The following is a 23,482-nucleotide window of genomic DNA, read 5'->3' on the forward strand; positions in this document are numbered from 1 at the left end:
TAGCAGAAAGGACTCCACCAGGAAATATTAGTTAGCCAAATGGATAAGTTTTTCTGTCCGGATCTAGCAAAACGTTGTCACCAAAAACAATGGATAAGTCTGCTATTTTGGATTATCTCCTTGCTCTCAAGGTGACAGGCCTTTCCCGTAGCCTGCTATGGATTCACATCTGGCCAATCAGTGTTTGTCACCTGCTAACAGATGGTTACTTGATCTTTACTCATCCAGTAAAGCCAGGTTTTTGAAGGATCTGATCAAAACCTTGCTGCTTGGGGAGGGAGACAACCCTCATGGAGATCTTAACTTCGTGTTTTCAGCACTCTAGGCCACCCTTTGAACCATTAGGTATGTGTTCTGTGTCTCACTTGTCAGTGAAGGTCATGTTCATCATTGCAATCACCTTGCCCAGAAGGGTGGGTGAACATGAGGACCTAATGGCCAATCCACCATACACAATATTCCACAAGGACAAAGTCTTGCTACACCTAAGCCCAAAATTCACTCCTAAAATAGTTCAGAAATTTCACAAAAATGAGTTAATCACATGTCTGTGTTTTTCCTGAAGCCCCATGCCTCTAGCAAGTAGAGATTTCATTCCCTCAACATGAGTATTGGCATTTTACCTGCAGAGAATGAAACAGATCAGGAAATCTCCCAGACTATTGGTTGCCAAAGCAGAATGAGTGTGAGGACAAGCTGTATCCTCTCAGAGTCTTTCAGTCTTACTCCATTAGTTGGCACAACTTCCTCCTCCTCATGGGGCAAGGGCTCACTCTAGAAGGGTACATGCAACCTCATTTAGCATCACTTCAAGAGGTGTCCGTGTTTGATATTTACAGGGCCACTATGTGGAGTTCGAGCGACACGTGCATGAGACGTTATGTCTTGGTCCAGGACTACTTCACTGACACATCCTTTGGGGAAGCGGTTCTAAAGCAGCTCTATAAACTTAATTATCGTGCCTTCCTCCCGAGTGCTTGTTGTGAGTCACCCACAGTGGGATATACATAGGAACCAATACTCGTGGAAGAAAGGGAAGTTACGTGCCTTATTATAACTGGAGTTCTTCCAGATGTATGGTCCCTGTCTTCATTCAGCTGCCCAACCTTCTTCCATCTGCTTTGGATCATGACAAGATTTGTGGTAGAGAAGGAAGTGGAGAGGATTTTAGTCAGCCCTGCCCCTGATACCCTCGATGTGGAGCACAAGGATAATGAGTGCGCGGGTGTGGTCCAGTAGAAATGACTTGCAATAACTTCTCAGTCTCAGGTGCTTAGAGTTCCTGTGTACCCCCACAGGGACTACGCATCTTGAACTCCACTTATAATAAGATAAGTAACTTTCCTTCAAAGGGGGTATTCAAGGTGGTAATGACAATTACTTTCCTTGTAGTCCTCATACCACCAGGATTGGAAATGAATCCATTATGCCTCTTTGGAAAGCTAAAAATCCAGTTTTCCAGTGTCGTCTTATATTATAAGAGATTTCAGTTCCTTAATGATTGCTGTGATTTATTCCATGTACTGATGACACTCTGCAAAAAAACAAACAAACAAACAAAAAAACCCATTCCTGTTATCTAACTTCTTTACTTCAGCTAAATTGTAATATTCAGTAAACACCTGTTTTTCGTAGAACAGAACCAACCTGTTGTCTGACTAACCTAAGACAAATATCAGTAGGATTACTAAGAGAAGAAATATAATTTTAAGTAATTACTTTGCAGTTCCTTTGTGGTTTATGAAAATTATGACCTCACTTTCCTGCTTGTTTTTATATTAGAAATACCAGGTCCTTATTACCTCTATTTGAGGAGTGGGATTGTGACGTAGCTCAAATCTGAGTCACAAATCTTCCAGCTCCTAATTGAGCACAGTGATATTGAGTCTTAAAAATTGAATTTGATCATCCTATCCCTCCCCAATAGGCTGTCAGCCACAAACGGTGTCATATTCACAATCCTCCAAAGGATGACAGAGTTCTCCAGTAAAATGGGGATATCATGGTCTGAGAGATTTATGTCCATCACAATAGTTTTAGCTAAGAAAAAAGCAGGAAAAACTGCTATTTTTTAAAATACAATCTTAAGACAGCAAAAGAATGAAATCAGGGGTGGGCAAACTTTTTGGCCCAAGGGCCACATCTGGGTATGGAAATTGTATGGCAGGCCATGAATGCTCACAAAATTGGAGGTTAGGGTGCGGGGGGGGGGAGGGGGCTCCGACTGGGGGTATGAGCTCTGGAGTTGGGGCTAGGGATGAGGGGTGCAGGAGGGTGCTCCAGGCTGGGACCGAGGGGTTTGGAGGGTGGGAGCTGGCTCAGGGCTGAGGCAGGAGGTTGGGGCATGGGAGGGGGTCAAGAGTGTGGGTTCCAGGCTGCGCTTACCTCAAGCAGCTCCCAGAAGCAGCGGCATGTCTCTCCTCTGGCTCCTACACGGAGGCACAGCCAGGCAGCTCTGCGCACTGCCTGTGCGGCAAATGGGAGCTGCAGGGGCAGCGCTTGGGGCGGGGGCAGCGTGCAGAGCCTCCTGGCTGCCCCTACACATAGGAGCCGGAGGGGGCACATGCTGCTGCTTCCGGGAGCCGTGCGGATTGAGGCAAGCCCCGGACCCCACTCCCCAGTGGGAGCTTGAGGGCTGGATTAAAATGTCTGGGGGGCCAGATGGGGCCCCTGGGCCGCAGTTTGCCCACCCGTGAATTAAATGATAAAAAAGACAGTCCTCCGTAATTCACTGTTCCCTTGGCTGGAGCACCATGTGATCCCTCAAAAATCAGTTGCTTTTTTATTATTACAGTGATATTGGGGGTTTTAAATAATCAAATTGTAACAAAATATTTCCTGTTTCTCTTTTTTAGTATAATGGGGTTAACTGAAATTTAGCATCCATGTCAACCATGATGCTTTTTGAAAAACATAACCTTGTCCTGACCAGTGGGAATGACAATTGCTAGCAATATCACGATTTGCAAATCAGACCAATTAATTAGTCAGTGGCTCAGTAACCGGAATTGACACTTTCAGAATCAGAGGTTCTTACAGAGTTGTGTAACAAGCTGTTGAGCCACCTGGCTGCCATTTTAAAATGTACCGTTGGTTTATACTCAGCAGTCTCACTAAACCAAGACTGATTATTATTTTTTTATCAGAAGAGAGGGAAATGAAGTAAAAATGATTTTATTTTAATTTATATTTTATCAAAGAAGATACTGTTTGTATTAAATAATTTAAAAAAAACACATAGACGTAAAGGTGAGGATGCTATAGAAGACAAATACAAGCTTATGTCTTTGGCAGGCATGTTCTGTCTCCCCTTTTGCTGTTTTTGGAGAACAGCTTCAGTTCTTTTCAACGTAAAGCCCGTTTGCACAAGAGATGGTTTTTGAGAATCACAAATGTAAAGTCTGCGGTGTCCAGATTCTTTTTTTTTTAAATGCATTTGGCTGTGCTGTTGACCTCCAGAATCTCTGAAATTGACACTCCTTTGGGGCGGAGAGTGCTGATTTGGGAAGCAGTGGTTTAGAATATTCTCATTAGCAGCTTATGTTTCTTAAAAAAAAAAAATCACAGTAAGAAAAGTTTAGCAGCTGCTGTGGCATTAAATCAAGTTCTGAGAAAAAAGCAGCTCAATCTGAAATGACAGGCAAATATGTTTATGGGATTTATTAAATGTTTGGTCTTAAAATTGAATAATTAAAATGTATTTACCTCTAGGTCTTATACTAATGACCTCGAGCTGTGTGTTGGCTGGATTTTTGTTCATTTTCATAGGATCTAAAGCAGATTAAATTTTGCAGATATTCTGTGTATTTCCTCTGTGGTGCTCCAGCACTGACTTCACATGTTTTCCGCATCTGTAAATTCGTATGCCTTTATACTTATAAATAAATAAAAATCTTAGCTTCACCACTTCAGAGCTGAGCTTTTTTACGCAGTTTCTATGTAGACAGACAGTAGCCATTTTAGTCTTTAGTGGTATTTTGATAGTACTGATTGATACCAATATTCTCTGTGAACTAATGACAGTATTATTTATACCATATTGAGAGGTTCCTGCAAACACTAATTTTTGGAGATCTCTAATATTAAAGTTTTATTTAACAACTTACATTTTTAGTCATTTTGTAAAGAACTGACCTAGTGAATTTAAATTGTCCTCTTCTTCTCCTTAGACCTGCTTCCTAAAAAGGCACATAACATGTTTATATAAATGTCTACTTTATTCAGACCAATCTTAAATCTTACCAAAGACATTCTGTTTAAAAAAATTACTGGCTTCCTTTTTTAGAAATATAGTGAAGGAAAAAATCAGAACAAAAAGTGGTATGTCAAATTGACTTTTTGATCTTCCACAAAGCAAAGTAAAATTCACTTCATTTACATATTTTAAGTGGAAAAGAATGGCTTTAGAGGGCACATCTGAATGTTTAAATTTGAATTATCTGTGTGTGTATTTAGGCCACAGAAAGTGAGGCTGGTGATATGGATCTGAGTGGGTTACCAGAGACTGCAGTGGATTCTGAGGATGATGATGATGAAGAAGATATTGAGAGGGCGTCAGACCCTCTGATGAGCAGGGATATTGTTAGAGACTGCCTGGAGAAAGACCCAATAGACAGGACAGATGATGACATTGGTAAGTTGGCATGGAAACTAGCAGGAGGGAGTGGGAAATTGCGCCTCAGCACACTCTAATATTATTTAACATTTTCTAACTTGTTTCTTAGTCCCAAACTTAGTAGAATGAATCCATGTAACAAATATCTAGCTTCATGTGAAATAATTAATTGTTCAAAATACCAAATGACTGATTTTACAAGTTACATTTGGATAACTAGAATCATGCTAAAAATAACAGCTGATAAGCTGAAAACAAAATTAATGAAGCAACTCAATTTAATTTTAAACTAGATACTCCACTGACATCATATAGATTTTGGGTTGAAAATTAATGTCACAAAAATATACTAATAACCTAAAAGAGAAGCAAATATTCAGTTGTAACGCAAGGTTTTGAAAATAGCAAGATATGATTTAAGATACTCCTCTTCCACTGTACAAATGGACTTCTTGAATTTGTTGTTAGATTTTTTTAAGCTATTGGTTCCCAAGTATAGGGTTGCCAACTTTGTAATGTCTGAAAACTGGAGAGACACACTCCGCTCCACCTCTTCCCCTAAGGCCCCATACCTGCTTTCTCCTAAGATAGGAGCTACAGCCTGAAATGCAGCCTGTCTGCCCATGAGATGCAGGTAAGAAGTAGCCCCGCCTGAGCAGGGGCTGGCATGGGTTGATGACCAAGTGCCTCTCCCAATCCCCCATGGTAACCAGACTGTTGGTGTCCGATCGGTATATCTGACCATACACTGTACAGGTCCCTTTTCAGTCGGACAGTCTGGTCGAAAACTGGACACCTGGCAACCCTACAAGTTAATATATTACAGATGCTTGTTTAGCAAAAAAGAGGGTGGGTACGAGAAAAAAGGGGAAATAAATGTGCTATTGATGAATATTAATGCTTGTAGTCTGCTAGAGCTGAGAGACTGTAGATTGTAATTTGACACACAGGCCTAGTCTACACTGGGATGGGGGGGTGTCGATGTAAGATACGCAACTTCAGCTATGGGAATACCTCACGGCGCGGGATCAATGGCCGCGGCTCCCCCGTCGACTCCACTACCGCTGCTCGCTCCGGTGGCATTCCAGAGTCGACGGGGAACGTATTTGGGAGCGTGTCGAGACGCGATATATTGATCCCCGATAAATCGATCGCTACCTGCCGATACGGCGGGTAATCTGGACGTACCCAGAGACTTGTGTGTCACGTAAGAATCTCTGGTGACTGAAAAGGCATTCACGGAGTTCTAGAGAATTTTGAAATTAACAAAAATTGTCACAATAATGGAAATACTAATTGCATATCAAGTCAATGAAAATGAATTCCTGTTGATCACAGTTAAGGCCCTAACAATTTCGCGGCCATGAAAAACGCGTCATGGACCGTGAAATTAAGCCCTTCCCCATGAAATCTGATGTCCCCTTCTTCCTAGGAGTCCCCCCAGCAAAGGGGGCTACTATCTCCAGCTGGACTGGGGAGGAACAGGATTTGTCCATCCCCTGCATAGCCACTTGGAGGGAGGGGAAGGGGGCTCCCCCTGCTTCAGGACGCTCTGGGATTGGGCAGTAGCTCCAGAGGTTCCTGCAGTTGGAGGAGCCTTGTGGAGTTGGGTCCAATTTTTCCTGTGCTGCTGGGAGCGCCCATGTGTTATCACAAGTATTTCAGGCCAGATTTTTTACCCTTAGCTATACCTGTGCAAGACCATGTCCTTCAAATGTTGTCTCTTTATTGGGGTTGCTTAGGTGTGGCTAAAACCAGAATTTTGTGCTACATGTGTGAATCCTCAGCAGAATTGTTCATTGAGATCAGACAGAATCCAGCTCTCTCTCATGTCTGTGTTGATTCAGCAGTGCTAACAGGAATGAAAAGGAGTACAGGCTTACTTTTGTTAATAAAGGGATCAGATAGAACTTGATTACACATGAAGTGTAAGACATTAAGAGTCACTTCAGATTACTGTAACCATGCTTTTAACTGGTCCTTCTGAACAGAGTCTTGTTTATATATTGTGTGATATTGTACAGCAGGCATCATTGCAAAACTAAACCCAAAAGGGCTGGCTAAGGTTAGGGATATGAACTTGCCTGCTTTTATGAAATTGTCTCTCATCTTATTACTGTAATATAGGGGTGGGCAAACTGTGGCCCCGGGGCCGCATCTGGCCCCCCAGACATTTTTTTAATGCAGCCCTCAAACTCCCGCTAGGGAGCGGGTCCGGGGCTTGCCCTGCTCCAGTGCTCCAGTCGGGGAGCGGGGTCCAGGGCTTGCCTCACTCCGCGCGGCTCCCAGAAGCAGCGGCATGTGTCCCGCTCCCTCCCCGCCCCAAGCACCACCCCTGCAGCTCCCATTGGCCACGCAAGCAGTGTGCAGAGCTGCCTGGCTGTGCCTCCGTGTAGGAGCCGGAGAAGAGAGATGCAGCTGCTTTTGGGAGCTGCTCGAGGTAAGTGCTGCCCGGAACCTGCACCCCTGACCTCCTCCCGTGCCCCAACCTCCTGCTGCAGCCCTGAGCCCGCTTCTGCCCTCTGAACCCCTCGGTCCCAGCCTGGAGCACCCTCCTGCACCCACAACCCCTCATCCCTAGCCCCACTCCAGAGTCCGTTCCCCCCTCCCCCCCCCCGCATCCTAACCTCCAGTTTTGTGAGCATTCGTGGCCCGCCATACAATTTCCATACCTAGATGTGGCCCTCCGGCCAGAAAGTTTGCCCACCTCTGCCTTAATACATCTTTAAATTTCCTTATTTGGACATTGGGTTTATATTAGTTATATATTATACTTTTTTGTTGTTTGGATCCAACTGTCCTGTAGATAGCTTAAGTATAGGATACTACCACAAAAATACTTTGTAAAACTTAATTTCTTCTGATTAAAAGAACCCAACATGGTTTTAATAGAACTATTACAATGGCTCTGTGGAGTCATTGTGATTTCATTGGATGTATTCAAGGCACATGGTTACATTACAATATTTTCATTATACTGGCTTACTTTATAGATCTTTCATTGATATTATAATAAGCTAGTCTGTTGCCAAAAAAAACCAAGTAATTATAACAGCTCTCTGTACATTATTTATCAGTATACAGACAGCATTGTACAGTAGTTTAACTTAAAGAACCCTAAAGCATTTTTCTGAAGAGCTGCCTTTACTTAGTTTTGTTGTTTTGATGTGTATGACTCAGTGGGCTTTTTTTCTCTTTCAGAACAACTATTGGAATTCATGCATCAGTTGCCTGCTTTTGCCAACATGACAATGTCAGTGAGGAGAGAACTTTGTGCTGTGATGGTATTTGCAGTTGTGGAGAGGGCAGGAACCATAGTACTAAATGATGGGGAAGAGGTCAGTAGAATTTGCTTTGAATCTTCTTTTGTGCAGACGTGAAAAAATCTGAAAACATTTTTTTTTTTAAGTTTGGAAATTAATTTCTAGTTGCCCGAAAGTAGCACTAGGAAGTAATTTGTTTGTATGCCTGTTTTGTGTTGTGTTAATTATGGTTTTATTCAGTTCAATTTGCAAATGATTTTTCAGTTTAAACACCCAGATCAATTTACAAGATACGTGCAATAGAACTTAGGAAAATGCTCTCAATAAAGGCTATACAAACACATGTATTGTTAATGATCAGAGCTGATTTCAAATGCTTCTTATTTTTGATCTTTCAGTATGATTTAAATACTGCCCTGGGTTTTATGAATTGTATAGGTTTTATAATTCCAAGAGTTTATTAAAGGCTAAATATTAGATTCCTTAAGGAGATGGAAGGAATTATAATTTTTCAGGTAAACTAGTTCATCCTCCTCCTTTCTTGTTTTCATAAATAGTTGCTAAAAATAAACTAACTTTTTAAAAATGTATAAGCAATTCTGGGAATAGTGTTTATACAGTACCATGCTAAAATGCTAAGTGAGTAGGTGATTGTTCTTTTCACCTATCCTGCACTGTTCAATTTCTAGCTGGACTCCTGGTCAGTTATATTGAATGGTTCTGTGGAAGTGACATATCCTGATGGAAGAACAGAGATACTGTGCATGGGAAACAGTTTTGGTGTTTCCCCTACCATGGACAAGGAATACATGAAAGGAGTGATGAGAACCAAAGTGGATGACTGCCAGGTAGAGTATTTTACTATGCATGTATTTGCAAAACACAATTATAAAATATATAGTACTGTCCTTACAACGTACCTGCAATTTAAAAAGTGTTTGTGGCAGAATTCATGTTAAGTTTACCAGGTAGGGTGCAGAGACAGGCCTTGGAATTGTTCTATAGAGTAATTTTAACAGGGATATTTTCTCTCCAATACATTTTATTCAAAAATCAGTTTCCTTCTTTTCTTTCATTTTAAATGCAAGAATGGCTTTGTGCTTAGTTCAGGCGATATCTTTGAGTACATTTCTAATAGGTTAATTGACAAAGGTGAAATAGAGTATTCTGTTTAGTACTGTGTGCTGGAAATTTGATATTATTTATGAAATTACCTGAAAAAAACTAAATTCATTTTGAATTATATTGGGGCAAAATATAAAGGTAACACATGAGTTCATCAAAGCAATCAATCAGAAGTCTCAAACAAACAATGTCAGAGGACCTATCAAGAAAAGGCAGCATAATTTATCACTACCCTTATGTTTGGTTAATATGATTGCAAATGAAATGTCAGATAAGTGTTTGGTAATTGTTCATAAAAAAATGATTCCAGTTCAAATTAGAGATTGACATCCCCAGGTAATAAAATGAAATGTACAGCTACTGCATGAATGGATTTATGTGGCCAAAAGCCCAGGAGAAAAACATCTGGGTCTAAAAGGAAAAGGATTTATGGTTCTGTTTGGACCATATGTCAAATTATTTTACTTGCAGTGAATTTCCAGAGAAATGCCAATTGTCCAGTAGACACGGTCTGGTATTTTGACTAGTGTAATGTAAAAGGTGGTTATATCTCAATTATCCAAGTGCATAGTGGTGTTAATGTATTTATATAGCACTTTTGTTGCTGTCTTAAATATAAGTTGAGATTCTTTTGATTTCTTTTGTAAGTGGCATTTTCCCTTAAAATGCTGCATATTAAACAGATAGCTGTCTTACGTTGAAAGGGAATGATCCATGTTGAAATGTAAATGTTTTCATTTAAAAGTACCATATATACTCGTTTATAAGCCAAATCTTTTTTAGTAAAAAGGGGAAGCACCAGAGAAGGGGTGAACGGGTATAGAGAGGGAGAGGTGGGACACAGCCCCTCCCCCCACAAAAGAGGGAGCAAGGAGAGGCAGCACAGGCAGAAGGGAAGAGGCGGGACCAGAGTGTGTCTGCTTCTGGCCACGCTGCTTTCCCCACAGCTTCCGAAGCAGCTGCAGCCGTGCCCCTTGGCCCCACCCCCCAGAGCAGGCTGTGGCCGCGCCACCCAGCCCGCTGGAGCAGCTCCAGCCAGTCCAGAGACATCCTCCCCAGATAAGGTGGGAAGGGATGGTATGGGGAGAGTGAGGGGGTCCCGGGCTAGGGGTGGGGTCATGTGGGGGGTGGTCACAGGGTTACTCCCCTGACCCGCAGCTTCAAACCCCCCCCCCCCACCAAAACATTTCCCCACCAGTTGCCGTCCCGGCCTGTCAGTGTAAGCAGCTAACGCATCGGGACACTTTGTTTACGTAGGTTTACCTCCGTGCCTGCGGATGCTCAAGGTAAACAAACCATGTTGGCCCACCAGCGGCTTATCCTGATGGCTCAGGAGCCAAAGTTTGCTAACCCCTCGGTCAGCTTATGAACAGGTTATAAAAATTTTCCATTTTTAATTCTCCATCTTGGGGGGGGGGTCGGCTTATAAACAAACTGGCTTATGATCGAGTATATATGGTAATTATTTTCTGTGTATCTATGCTACTCATAAATCAGAATGGTAGAATTTTCTTAATGGCTGGCTTAATATATTTATGATTACTCAAAGAACAAAAATTAAAGTTTGCTTACCCATAGCAATAGTGGCACCATAATTATTGATAGGGTTTTCCTTCCGTTGTTCCCTTTTTAAATGGCCTTGAGGAAGAGGAGGAGGAAGAGGTTTCCTTGAGGAAAATTTTGCAAGTGGGATTTACTTTTAATGGCGGACGAAATACAACTATATGAATTATTCTATGGAGATATTAAATCATCTTGAATCAATGAATCTTGCACTCTCATGAGGCAAAAATTATAGTGGAATTTATCACACTTGGTTATTCAGCTGTTTACTACAGCAGAGCTCTTGGAAAGACAATTTTGGCCATCCATGGCCTGAGAAGTTACTTTATCTTCATTAATCATAGAGTACTTGTATTTTAAGTCCAGACAGTTTTTCTGAGGTCTCAGAACACTACCTTTTAATATCTATGCCTGACGATTCTTTCCAGTTTGTCTGCATAGCCCAACAAGATTACTGCCGCATCCTCAATCAAGTGGAAAAAAACATGCAGAAGGTAGAAGAGGAGGGGGAGATTGTTATGGTGAAGGAGCACAGGGAGCTTGATCGCACTGGAACAAGAAAGGGTCACATTGTCATCAAGGTAAAACAAAAACAAACAAACAAAAAAAAACAAATGCTTTCTAGATTTGTATGAGCTCTTCCTTAGTGACCAAAGTCCAGAATTAATTCAGCCATATACACCTGTACCCTGATATAATGCTGTCCTCGGGAGCCAAAAAATCTTACCGCATTATAGGTGAAACCACGTTACATCGAACTTGCTTTGATCCACCGGAGTTCGCAGCCTCCGCCCCCCCCACCCCCACCCCGGAGCGCTGCTTTACCGCGTTATATCCAAATTCGTGTTATATCGGGTCACATTATATCGGAGTAGAGGTGTATTTGAAATATAAGTTTTCCAAAGATTCTTAAATAAAAGAGCTAAAAAGCTATTCAAAATTAAACACACAAAAAATTGCTGTTGTTTCAGGGTTCTTTGATTGTTTTAATTTAGTAAAGTTTATCAATCTCTTTATTACAATGGTCAAGCTATTTTTTATTGTTTAACACATTGGTGACTAGACAGGTTTAATGATACTATTATGTGTAGTGTACCATCAAGATGTTAGATGAAAATAAAAAAGCATTCATGCTAGTTAATAATTAAGCTTTTATTTGTTATAGGGAACATCAGAAAGGTTAACAATGCATTTGGTGGAAGAGCACTCAGTGGTGGATCCAACGTTTATTGAGGATTTCCTTTTGACCTACAGGACTTTTCTTTCCAGCCCAATGGAAGTGGGCAAGAAATTGTTGGAGTGGTTTAATGACCCTAGCCTCAGGGATAAGGTTGAAAAGATAACTACTTAAAACTTACAATTGTGAATTAATGTGTATTTAAATACAAAGTTTTATTTATGTCTTTAAACCAGGATAACTAGATTTCGTTGAACAACCAGCTAATAGTATATGAAGAAATGTTAGTTGTAGAAAATGTATGCTAAATCAGGCGAATAGTTATTAAAAACGTGTAAGGCACTACTGTTAAACACTAAAGCGGGAGCGGGGGAGGTATTTTATCATTCATGTACCCATACTTCAGTCAACTCTGTATATTAAATAATTGGTTGTAGAAGTATCAATCCTTTTAAAAAGTCATCAGTATTTCAGTAGACTTTAGTCATAGAATCATAGAAGATTAGGGTTGGAAGAGACCTCAGGAGGTCATCTAGTCCAACCCCATGCTCAAAGCAGGACCAGCACCAACTAAATCATCCCAGCCAGGGCTTTGTCAAGCCGGGCCTTAAAAACCTCTAAGGATCACCTCCCTAGGTAGCCCATTCCAGTGCTTCACCACCCTCCAAGTGAAATAGTGTTTCCTAATATTCAACCTAGACTCCCCCACTGCAACTTGAGACCGTTGTTCCTTGTTCTGTCATCTGCCACCACTGAGAAGAGCTGAGCTCCATCCTCTTTGGAACCCCCCTTCCGGTAGTTGAAGGCTGCTATCAAATCCCCCCCACACTCTTCTGCAGACTAAACAAGCCCAGTTCCCTCAGCCTCTCCTCATAAATCACGTGCCCCAGCCCCCGATCACTTTCGTTGCCCTCTGCTGGACTCTCTCCATTTGTCCACATCCTTTCTGTAGTAGGGGTCTCAAAACTGGACACAATACTCCAGATGTGGCCTCACCAGTGTCGAATAGAGGTGAATAATCACTTCCCTCGATCTGCTGGCAGTGCTCCTACTAATGCATCCCAATATGCCATTAGCCTTCTTGGCAAGAAGGGCACACTGCTAACTCATATCCAGCTTCTCATCCACTGTAATTCCCAGTTCCTTTTCTGCAGAACTGCTGCTTAACCAATCGGTTCCCGGCCTGTAGCAGTGCATGAGATTCTTCCGTCCTAAGGGCAGAACTCTGCATTTGTCCTAGTTGAACCACCAGATTTATTTTGGCCCAATTCTCCAATTTGTCTAGGTTACCCTGGACCCTATCCCTACCCTCCAGCATATCTACCTCTCCCCCCATCTTAGTGTCATCCGCGAACTTGCTGAGGGTGCAATCTATCCCATTGTCCAGATCATTAATAAAGATGTTGAAGAAAACTGGCCCCAAGACCAACCCCTGGGGGGCACTCCAATATAGTTCTGTGGTAACTTAGGGCCTAAATCTATGGCAGGAAATATTTCCTTGTTTTCTTTGCACAATAATGGTTTAATGCAATTTGGCAAACGCTTTCTCCTAACAATTTTGTTAAATATAAATAAAAGCAGAAGGACACCAGGCTTGATTCTCCCTTCACTTCCCATGGTGAAAATTAGGGTAGCTCCATTGAAATCAAGAGTATAAAATTGGAGTAAGAGGAGAATCAGGTCCACCATATCCAATTATATATGGGGCAGATAACACTGTCTGCAGTTAAGTTTGCCCAGCACTTCACTTTATAAAATCCTGTTTTCAGTTGCTTATAGTTTTGCCAAACTTTAACTGTTTGGGTGAAATTGCATATGCCAGATATTTACCTCAGGCTAATTTTTATTTTTTATTTATTTTAGGGGAGGTTGTGGGGGTAAGTGGGGGAGGAAAAATTTCAACTAAAACAGTTCAGTTGTTTCTCTAAATGAGATTAGAGAAAATACATTGTTTGTCCATGTTAAAAAATTAGGATGAACTTTTCTTTAAGAAAGTGTAGTCCTTCCCCTCCCCCCCAAACTTTAGATCAGGGACTTGAAATTTGCCATGAAATTTCGTTTGCCTTCAAGTGACAGATGTGGCATTTGCTGTCCCATGAAAATCCACCCCAGAATTTTAGTATGGATTTGCTTGAGCTCCAATGCCACATTCCCAGAAGATTCCCTCTGCACTGAACGAGCTCCAGGCCAGGGCTGAGCAGGACTTTTTCTGCAGTTGGCACCAGAATTGAAAACAATGAACCCATCTCTTCTGGGTGCTCAGTAACTACCACCTACTGAAGCCCAGACAGTGTGGAGGATGAAGGTCCTCTATTCAAATGCAGAGGGGGCAAGAGCCAGACCTGTAGAGAGAGGAGCAAAGGTGAGCAGATTAGGACAGGGACACCTGGGAGTTAGGGCAGACTGAGCCTGGACACATGAAGAAAGGAGATGGAAAATGGAACTGGGAATTGGGCTAAGGAGAGTGGGACTGGGAGCCAGTTGGGGAGAGAGGTACAAGGGGGCTGAATTAAGGTTGCACAAAACAATCTTTGCTAACTTGTGGGTGCTTGACTTTGCAACCTTAACGTTCTTTGACTATAACAGGGTTAAAAAAAGAACTAGATAAATTCATGGAGGATTGGTTCATCAATGGCTATTAGCTAGGGTGGGTAGGAATGATGCCCCTAGCCTCTGTTTGCCAGAAGCTGGGAATGAGCAACAGGGGATGGATCACTTGATGATTACCTGTTCTCTTCATTCCTTCTGGGGCACCTGGCATTGGCCACTGTCGGAAGACAGGATACTGGGCTAGATTGATCTTTGGTCTGACCCAATATGGCCATTCTTATGTTATGTTCTTCAAACATAGGGATTTTTTAATGTGTAATATACCCCTTTTATCCATTAGTAGACAGCTCTTTTCAGTGCAATGTCTATTTTGTCAGTAACTTACAACATCCACTGTGATGTCTATATTGAGATTGCCATTATAGTATATTTCAACACTAGTTCCTCCTCTGTCCCAAACCTACACTTACATGTCTTGTCCCTCTTTGTTCCCCACTTTTTCTTTCCATCTCATTCTGTTGCCTCCTCTATATTTATTGAAGGGAAAAAACATTGTTATATAATTGTTTTTAATGTGCATTGTCTTACATACTTATCCCCCTAATCTGTAACCATACATATTGTCATTTAAATTTATTCTAATAAATACATTGAAACCCTTTAATAAAAGGTCCTTCTTATACTCTGCATAATAACCTTTTCATAAAAAAATCAACTTTGATACTGGAAACTTGTCCTTTCTTGTCCAATAATAGTTTGGCATACTACTGTTTAGTATTATGAAAGCAATATAAAATTTCTCCCCATCTAACCTCATTCAACACAGATAAAAAAAGCTTTAAATAGCCATTTAAAATATAAAAAACATTTAATGAAATAAGTAGAGTATAACTCTTCTCCCCTCCCAAAATAAATTAAAGAAAAAATAAATTAAAACATCCAGTTTATGATGACCTGAAGCTGCTGTATTAATCTCTTCAAATGTGAGATTAAATAATGGCTTACATTGCAGTAAGAGTAGCTCAAATTTTGAACAGGGAGGTGGGGAAGATTTAAAAAAAAATGTAATTCCAAGCCTTAGAATAGAACTAGGAATTTTGTGTAAATGGCCCATTCTGCAGTGATTCTTGAATAGGAAAGTAATTCCATGAAATCATGGAGCACCACAGGCGCTGATTATACTTCAGTGTCAGAAAGGAAAGCTGTGAAATATTCAGCTCAACAGATCCTCCTTCTCTCTCCGACTCTGCCACTAAAATTTAGATTAGTGTTCTAAAAGATTTTGTAAAGCAGTTTCTTTTGTGCTTTTGTACAATAGTTTTCAAATAAAAAAAAAAACCTTAGTATCTGTGGCTACTTGTATTTACAACATAGAAATGCCAAGTTTTGTTCAGTTAAAACAATGAATTATATGTCCATAAAATTTCTAAAAGATTTAACCCAGCTGTAAGTGTTACTTGTTTTAAAAATAAATCTGAAAAGCATGGCTGTGGATTGCTAAGGTTACCATCCTGTCCTTATCCCACATCGTTTGCTTAGGAACTGCAGCACACATGTGCAATTATCTCATTGTTAGAACCCCTAAAATAGTTAGGCTAAAATAGTTAATTAGTCTCAGTGTTATGAATTTGAGCTATTATGGTAAATTTGCTTGCTTTTGTAGATAAGTAGGAATCTACTTGAGGACTCTGAGAATCCTTAACACAATAGACCATACAGCTCCAATTCATGTCAAGGTCTATTTGTAGATGCTTTAATCTCAGATCATTGACACAAATGTGGCTTTGGTATTGTGTGAGTACATGCAAGTGGCAGTTGTATTGTCTTCACATGATTAAAATCTGCACAAGTTTTTTTTAATGAAAAGCGGCTATTGGTGATGCTTAGTATTTTTTTTTTCAGTAACTCACTTTGCCAACATGGCAGAAGTAATAGTGTCATCATTTTGGGTTACTGTTTTGCTTTTTAAGAACATAAAATATGTTGATTGAACCAAATCTGGTTTTAAATCAATGGGGAAAAATGTTGCTGACTGAAACTTCATAGGTTAAGTTGCAGGCTAGAGTAAAAGTTTACAGGTAGTTGTATTGTACTTGAATTCCTGACATGTTTAGCTATCGTGGTGCTGCCATAAAGGAGTCTTTTCTGTAGTATAGTCTTAAATTGTAGTTTTAAAATATGGGAAGTCAGAAAGATAAAGTAAGAAAGCAACCCAGCCCCTGTTGCAAAGATGACAATTAAGAATAAATTCATTCACTAGTAAAGCTAATTTATCTCTTCTGCCTTTTGTAAAGACCTATTTTACACACTCTTACAGAGGCACACTCCTTATGAAGTTAATTGGCTTTTTTGTCTAAAGGCTAGAGAATAAATTACTGAATGATTTAAAATAGAGTAATTCCTTCCTTATGGAAGTTGCCATTCTCTTAAAATGAAAGAAATTTATAGCACATTGATAAACAACTGCCACAACAACACATACATGGAAAGGCTTTAGCACCAATTCTCGTTTGTATACTTGTCAGGAATTGCAGTGAACTAAGTAAATGCAGACTTAAATTTTCTACCCTCTGACAAGTTTGATGTAACCAACATTAACGTTTTGAACAACTGTGAACTTTCCAAGCACAGTTTTAGGTCTTTACTCATTTTACGTCTCCTTGGTGACCTGCTGGTAAAATGTTATGTGTCAGTGGAGTTGGCCTTGAGCAAAATTTTCAGTTTTCACAACTAAAATACATGGAAACTGGAAAATAACTTGTTTAAAAGCTTTAGAAATAGAATTGTTCTCTGAGTGTGTACCAGGATAAAGTTTTATATTATTAATTGACTTACAGGTTACACGGGTAGTATTATTGTGGGTGAACAATCACTTCAATGATTTTGAAGGAGATCCTGCTATGACTCGATTTCTAGAGGAATTTGAGAACAATTTGGAAAGAGAGGTAAGAATAATGGGGTTTTGAAAGGAAAAGAATTTGGGAAGGAGAAGTATTCAGGCTATTGTGTATATATACGTCATTATTATGTTACTTTTTTCCCCCCTTGCAGAAAATGGGTGGACATCTGAGGCTATTAAATATTGCATGTGCTGCTAAAGCTAAACGAAGATTGATAACATTAACAAAGCCATCTCGAGAAGCTCCTTTGCCTTTTATCTTGCTGGGAGGGTCAGAAAAGGGATTTGGAATCTTTGTTGACAGTGTGGATTTAGGCAGCAAAGCCACAGAAGCAGGCTTGAAACGTGGTGACCAGGTACATAATTTTAAAGTTTATTAAGTGTATACTTGAAATTTCAATGTCTTTGATTGAGCTATTTTATTCCTTTTTTTCCCCATGAGTGCTGTCATATAGAGCTACAATGTAACTTGCTGCATACATCTTTGTACATTGAGCCAGAGATTCTCATGTTTCTGTTTGTCATTAAATAAAAATAGTAAATTGTCGTCTTTACATTTTTTTAGATACTGGAGGTGAATGGTCAAAACTTTGAAAACATTCAGCTGTCAAAAGCCATGGAAATTCTTAGAAATAATACTCATTTATCTATCACTGTGAAAACCAACTTATTTGGTAGGTTTGAGTGCACCTTTTACTTTTTGTTTTACTCTAGTAATCCTATATTCAATCTTTCAGATTAAGTTTTTAGTTTTGTTTGAGTGTTATCTACACATAATTTGTGGAAGTAATTTATAACAAAGAAAGAAAAAATAGTAATTAAAGCATTTGAGTTAGGGATGGGAAGACCACAAAAAGATTTTTAGGTCCCCAAAGCATTTTATAACACAATTTAAAAAAAATTATCTTTAGTGGAAATTGCTGAGAGAAAACACAACTAATTTTTAGATTAATTTACATTACAGTTGTAAAAAATGCAAATTATCTCACATATGAAGAGGTTATACTCTCACTTTCTGAGTTTTTAAGGCCATCAGGAACCATTGTAATCCTCTAATCTGACCTCCTAACATATGTATATACATAAACATTGCTCTGGATATGGACTCTCTTGGAACTTAGATGATCTGTCTTCATTTCACTTGTCTTTTCCTTCTCTTTTTGTATTTGGCTTGGCTCACATTCTTTCAGTCCTCACCCAAAGTAAATGCAGTCTAACCAGTTGAGCCTACCTCACTCATTTCCCCCACTTGCAAATCCCAGTTGCAAACATCTAACGTCTAGTGGTACATGGATATCATCTCTCACTTCCATCAGAAATTAATAATTTAGAGTCTGATCCTTACGACTGAGTGCATTGACTTCAATAGGACTATTTTTGGGATTCAGCACTATACCCAGCAGTAAGCCCTTGTAGGATCAGGCTCCTTTACTTGTATGCTTCTATTTTATTATGACAGAGGATAGATATTCGTTTCAGATTTTTAAAATGAGTATGTAAACATTTTTACATTAAAATTAAGTCTGTTTTTAAAATTATTGATAGAATTTGCTGAGCAGACTTTTCTATAATGTTTAACAGTAGATTGGCAAGGTGTTTTATATTTTTCTTCGTACTCAGAATTTTCTTTTAAAATACACTGTTTATCATTTTTCTTCCTGTGCAGTTTTTAAAGAACTTCTAACAAGATTGTCAGAGGAGAAAAGAAATGGTGCTCCCCATCTACCTAAAATTGGTGATATTAAAAAGGCCAGTCGTTACTCCATCCCAGATCTTGCTGTTGATGTGGAGCAGGTGATAGGACTAGAAAAAGTAAATAAGAAAAGTAAAGCCAACACTGTTGGAGGGAGAAACAAACTAAAGAAGATACTTGACAAAACTCGAATCAGTATCCTGCCTCAGAAACCATACAAGTGAGCATTTCTTAATCTCTTCTAAAAAAATTTTTTTTAAATTGTTGAATTGTTGGAACTTTTGATATAGAAGGATATAGATCTGTTGAGACAAAAATGTTAAATTTGCGAAATGTAGGTGGTTCTTTTCGCTATGAACTGTGCCTGCTTTACTAAGATATTTGGGTTGGTTACTCTTCCTTTTGGAAAACTACCTGCCCATTTTCTGTATGTCCCCATCACCTTAGGTATCAGAATGCTAATACTATATAAGCATACAAGCTTATATGACTGTTCTCCATCCCTTCCTCCTAAACACTGTTGTGGTGTGTGCTTGATATTTCTTCTATGTACTCCTTTTCTTCTGTCTCCTTAGCCACATTGAGTTACTTCCTGAGTTACTCTCAGGAAAAGCAGTTGCAAAAATGTGGCAAACATCTTGCTTGCAACATAGCAGATTTGGTCTGAGGTTTGGTGGAATGGAGTTTCACAGTTGTGGGCAAACCCAGGGTTGAGAAGGTACAATTCTCCTATCAATATTCGCAGCTATTACACATGCTGGCATCAGGAATGGTGATGTTAAGTTTCTGTTCTCATCAGTGCACTGCAGGTTTGAAAAATTGTTTTACATCAGTTAGAATTTTCTGCTAAGTTGAATATTAACAAGGCAGTATCTTATGGAGCTAAATTTGTTTTTAGAGAGAATAGGTTGGCAAACAAATTGTGTTTGCATTTGACTCATAGCAGCTGTAAAAGTTGTGGATTTCTCCAACCCATTGGCCTAATGTGATCTGCACACTTCCATGTGAGAGACCAAATTACCATCCCCAAACCAAATTTTCAACCCAGGTACTTCAGTGGAGCTGGACATGATTACACAAAGACTAAATTTGGTCCCCCAGTCTCTCTTGCCATAGGCTGGCATGAGGCCTTTTAGAAATGGTGTGTTTAGACTCTAGATAGAAGGAATGTATTGTGCTGATAAACAACTGTGTGTTTGACCAATTGAGGAATGAGTTGGACATTGTTTTATGGGAGTTTCTTCCAATTTTTCTCAGTAGAAGTCTGGGGAGCCTAATGTTGACACTTGAAGATAGAGAGTAGGAAGATGAGAACAATGAAACACCAACCCTCCACATCTCCAGCCAAGGAGCTTTTGTGGGGTCCCAGTTGAATAGATGATCCAGTGGAACCAGTACTTCCTATTGTAGAACCTCTTTTCTCTTCTGTATCCCATAAGAAGGCTGTGCTTCTGCCCACAGTAATGGAGAGGATAATTGTGGCTCAGATTTTTTTACTTCAGTAGTAATAACTGAGACCAGAACTGCCTCAAATAATGTTTAGGTATTAAAAACTAACAAACACTATGTAATTAGTGAAGATGCTATTGGCAGCAAGGGAAGAGAGAACAAAATTATTTACTTTATAAATAAACATAAATTATAAAATGCAAATAGTGTATAATTTTAAAATGAATTTGTCTTGAAAATGGAGGTAGGCCACTGAAATTAAGGTTTCAGATATTTTAAAAGCAATGTGTGCTGTTGAAGTAATGCTTGGTTTTAATCTTTTGCAATGATTTAGTTCATGGTCTTTTATTGTGTTCACCCTTCCAGTCCCTGTGTTAAAATAAGATTTACAGTAGAAATTAGCATCTCTGATTCCTGTGGATGAAATGGAATGTGTAAATCCTTATAAAAAGAGCCTCATTTAATATTATCCGATTCTTAACTATTTCTCATTCTCTATATAACCATTCTTGCATATTTGTGCCCCTTAGTTCTCTGATGAACCAGACAGATCATTCGCTGGAGTTTGTACTGTTCTCTATTAATCTTACTGATTGCATCAAATTCATTTCTCTTAGTCTGTCACTTATTTTTTCTTTCTCCATTTTTTTTCTTCCTCCTTGCGCTTTGCTAATTCCTGTGTAGGGGACTGTTTGGGTAAGAGTCAGAAAAACAACACAGTTGATCTAAAATCCTTTCCCCTTTGCTAGCCTTAATCCCTGTGTTATGTTTAGCGATGTATGTTCCCAAAACCCACTGACATTTCAATTCTTTGTTAATGTATGATCTCCACATAGGGTTGGGTAGGTATAGCCTTTCCAGCATGTATATTCTCCACTTCCTGAAGCCTCTAGTTTAGATATCTTCATAAGTAACAGCATTTCACTGTCATTGGGCACTTAAAGAATTTTCATTTGCTAATTTTGAAAACCACAAATAAAAAGGACTGAAGCATTTCATTTGCCTATGTTAATTAAATGGTAAATTACTATTTAAAGGTAGGAAGGTATATATTTAAAGACCTCTTTATCTTCTTTGCTATCCAAGCAAGAAATGTGCACTCTTCTAATTGCTGGGTCTTGTTATATTAATAGTATCTCAGTGCAAAATAAAGGAATATATAAAGTAATGGGAATCCATTTGCTTTTTCCCTTCACGCCTCCTTCCCAATACCACACCCAAATAAAATACTTTGCACAACAGTGAGGAAAGTATGTTGTTGTGGCACCCAGGATCTTGCAATATTGCCATTTTTAAGTGTGATTTTCCTGGTTTTTACTTACTGTTTATAACAGTTCAAATCTTAGAAGTTTTGATGTAGTTTAAAAAAAAATCAGCTTAGGCTCTATATAAGAAAGTAAGTGAATATTTTTGCTCATATATAACCTTTCATATGAGACTCTTTAGATATATTACCTATTTAATCCTGACAATACCATAGTTAAGAACAACGGCCACCAAAGAGAAGCCATATCTGGTATGGAATACAGTATCTGTTTAACATTATACAGTAAAACTAAACAGTTTGACAGGAAGTAAAAATAAATGCAGTATCTCATTGAAACTGCAAGAGGCATTTAGTCAGGCAAAGTGTCATTACCTCAGCATGAATGTAGCCAAAACATTGATGTTAACACCTCGACTCTTATGAAAAATACTGCGGGAAGTTATCACCAGAAGTGATTGTGTTCTTGGGTTTTGCATTTGAAAGAAGACAGCACATCCAGCACCACAGATGTGTGATGATAACCTACCAAATATTGTTGAGTGGTGGTTTAGAGGAAAGAGTGTTATCTACTGAACTACTATCACCACTTTTCACAGCACTCTAGGCTTTGTGTGGAGGTATCTCATCAAAATACTGATTTGGCCATAAGAAAGTGGGGCTTGCGTGCACTGGGCAAAACACTTGTACTTGAGCACAAAATGACATGGCTAAATGTGCTATGGCAACTCTAAATGAAAATGTAAGTAATAGATAAGAGTCAAATGCTTCCTATGGTATCCATGTAGATTTTCTGTTTGACTGTTGATGAATTGGCCAAGATTTTAAAAAATGAGTGCCGGAGGTACTTTAATTTAGTGGCCTAATTTTCAAAAGTGTATTGGGCATCCAGCAGTTCTGACTTATTTATTTAGGAACCTAATATGGATTTAGGAGTCTAATGTTAGGCATTCACTATTGAAAACCTTGGCCTTTGGTTGTTAAATTTTAAAAATATTTCCATCTGCTGAAACAGTTGTCATTAAACATTCAAAGTTTGCCCACAAAAATGTTGTATTTGAAGTTCTCAGCTACATCCCTGTATGTAAACTCAAGAGCTTGGCTCCTCATCAAGAGCACATTACCCTGGCTTCTACACCCTCCAGTGCTTCCAATTCATTTCCATTGCCAATTAAGATCATCTTCCTGCACTCAAAGCCATCAATAGTACCCATCATTAGATGACATCTCTCCATCTATGACCTGTTAACACTGTTGTGCTCCTCTGGAATAATGCAGTTCACAAAAAATAAAGTGCTTAAGAGCTGGAGAAATATTGTTCTGGGATGAGGGGATCTTTTTTGGAATAAGTTACAAGAGAAGATTAGACTGAGCCAAAGTCTGATTAGTTTTAAAGTGCACTGCATGGTACTCCTTGTTAATAAATCTTCCCCACCCTGAATAAAATGCTGAGATAACAAAACTAGCCATTTTCCCAGAAGTAGGAAGGGCAAAGAGCAGAATCCTCATTGGTTATTGTTAAGCAGATCTAATTTTATTGTGTTATAGCACTTGGATACTATGGCTAAATGTATCATAGCGGAAACTATAAGATAGCTACTTCTTTTTGAGGACCGTTAATTTTTAAACGGCAAATACTGTAGCCATAACTAAAGCTTTGAATATTTAAGTTTTGAAATTTCTTATTTTCTCATTACTCCTTGGCACAGTGACATTGGAATTGGCCAGTCGCAGGATGACAGCATTGTAGGATTGAGGCAGACCAAACACATTCCTCCTGCTTTACCTGTCAGTGGAACCCTGTCATCCAGTAATCCAGATTTATTGCAGTCACATCACCGCATCTTAGATTTCAATAGTACTCCAGGTGAGCATCAATTATTT

The 23,482-nt window shown here is 39.3% G+C and overlaps 1 protein-coding gene across 1 annotated transcript in view; it reads left to right on the forward strand.

Annotated features, from left to right (window-relative positions):
• Window positions 1-23,482, forward strand: part of RAPGEF2 (Rap guanine nucleotide exchange factor 2) — a 307,928-nt gene that overhangs the window by 251,824 nt on the left and 32,622 nt on the right. Inside the window, exons 8-17 of the mRNA XM_045019477.1 lie at window positions 4,456-4,633; window positions 7,817-7,953; window positions 8,568-8,726; window positions 10,995-11,147; window positions 11,732-11,896; window positions 17,131-17,238; window positions 17,345-17,548; window positions 17,758-17,866; window positions 18,859-19,105; window positions 23,308-23,465. Of these exons, the coding sequence (XP_044875412.1) occupies window positions 4,456-4,633; window positions 7,817-7,953; window positions 8,568-8,726; window positions 10,995-11,147; window positions 11,732-11,896; window positions 17,131-17,238; window positions 17,345-17,548; window positions 17,758-17,866; window positions 18,859-19,105; window positions 23,308-23,465 (1,618 nt within the window). The remainder of the gene's footprint in view (window positions 1-4,455; window positions 4,634-7,816; window positions 7,954-8,567; window positions 8,727-10,994; window positions 11,148-11,731; window positions 11,897-17,130; window positions 17,239-17,344; window positions 17,549-17,757; window positions 17,867-18,858; window positions 19,106-23,307; window positions 23,466-23,482) is intronic.

This window comes from Mauremys mutica, chromosome 5 (assembly GCF_020497125.1).
Source record: "Mauremys mutica isolate MM-2020 ecotype Southern chromosome 5, ASM2049712v1, whole genome shotgun sequence".
In the NCBI taxonomy this organism is placed as follows: domain Eukaryota; kingdom Metazoa; phylum Chordata; order Testudines; family Geoemydidae; genus Mauremys; species Mauremys mutica.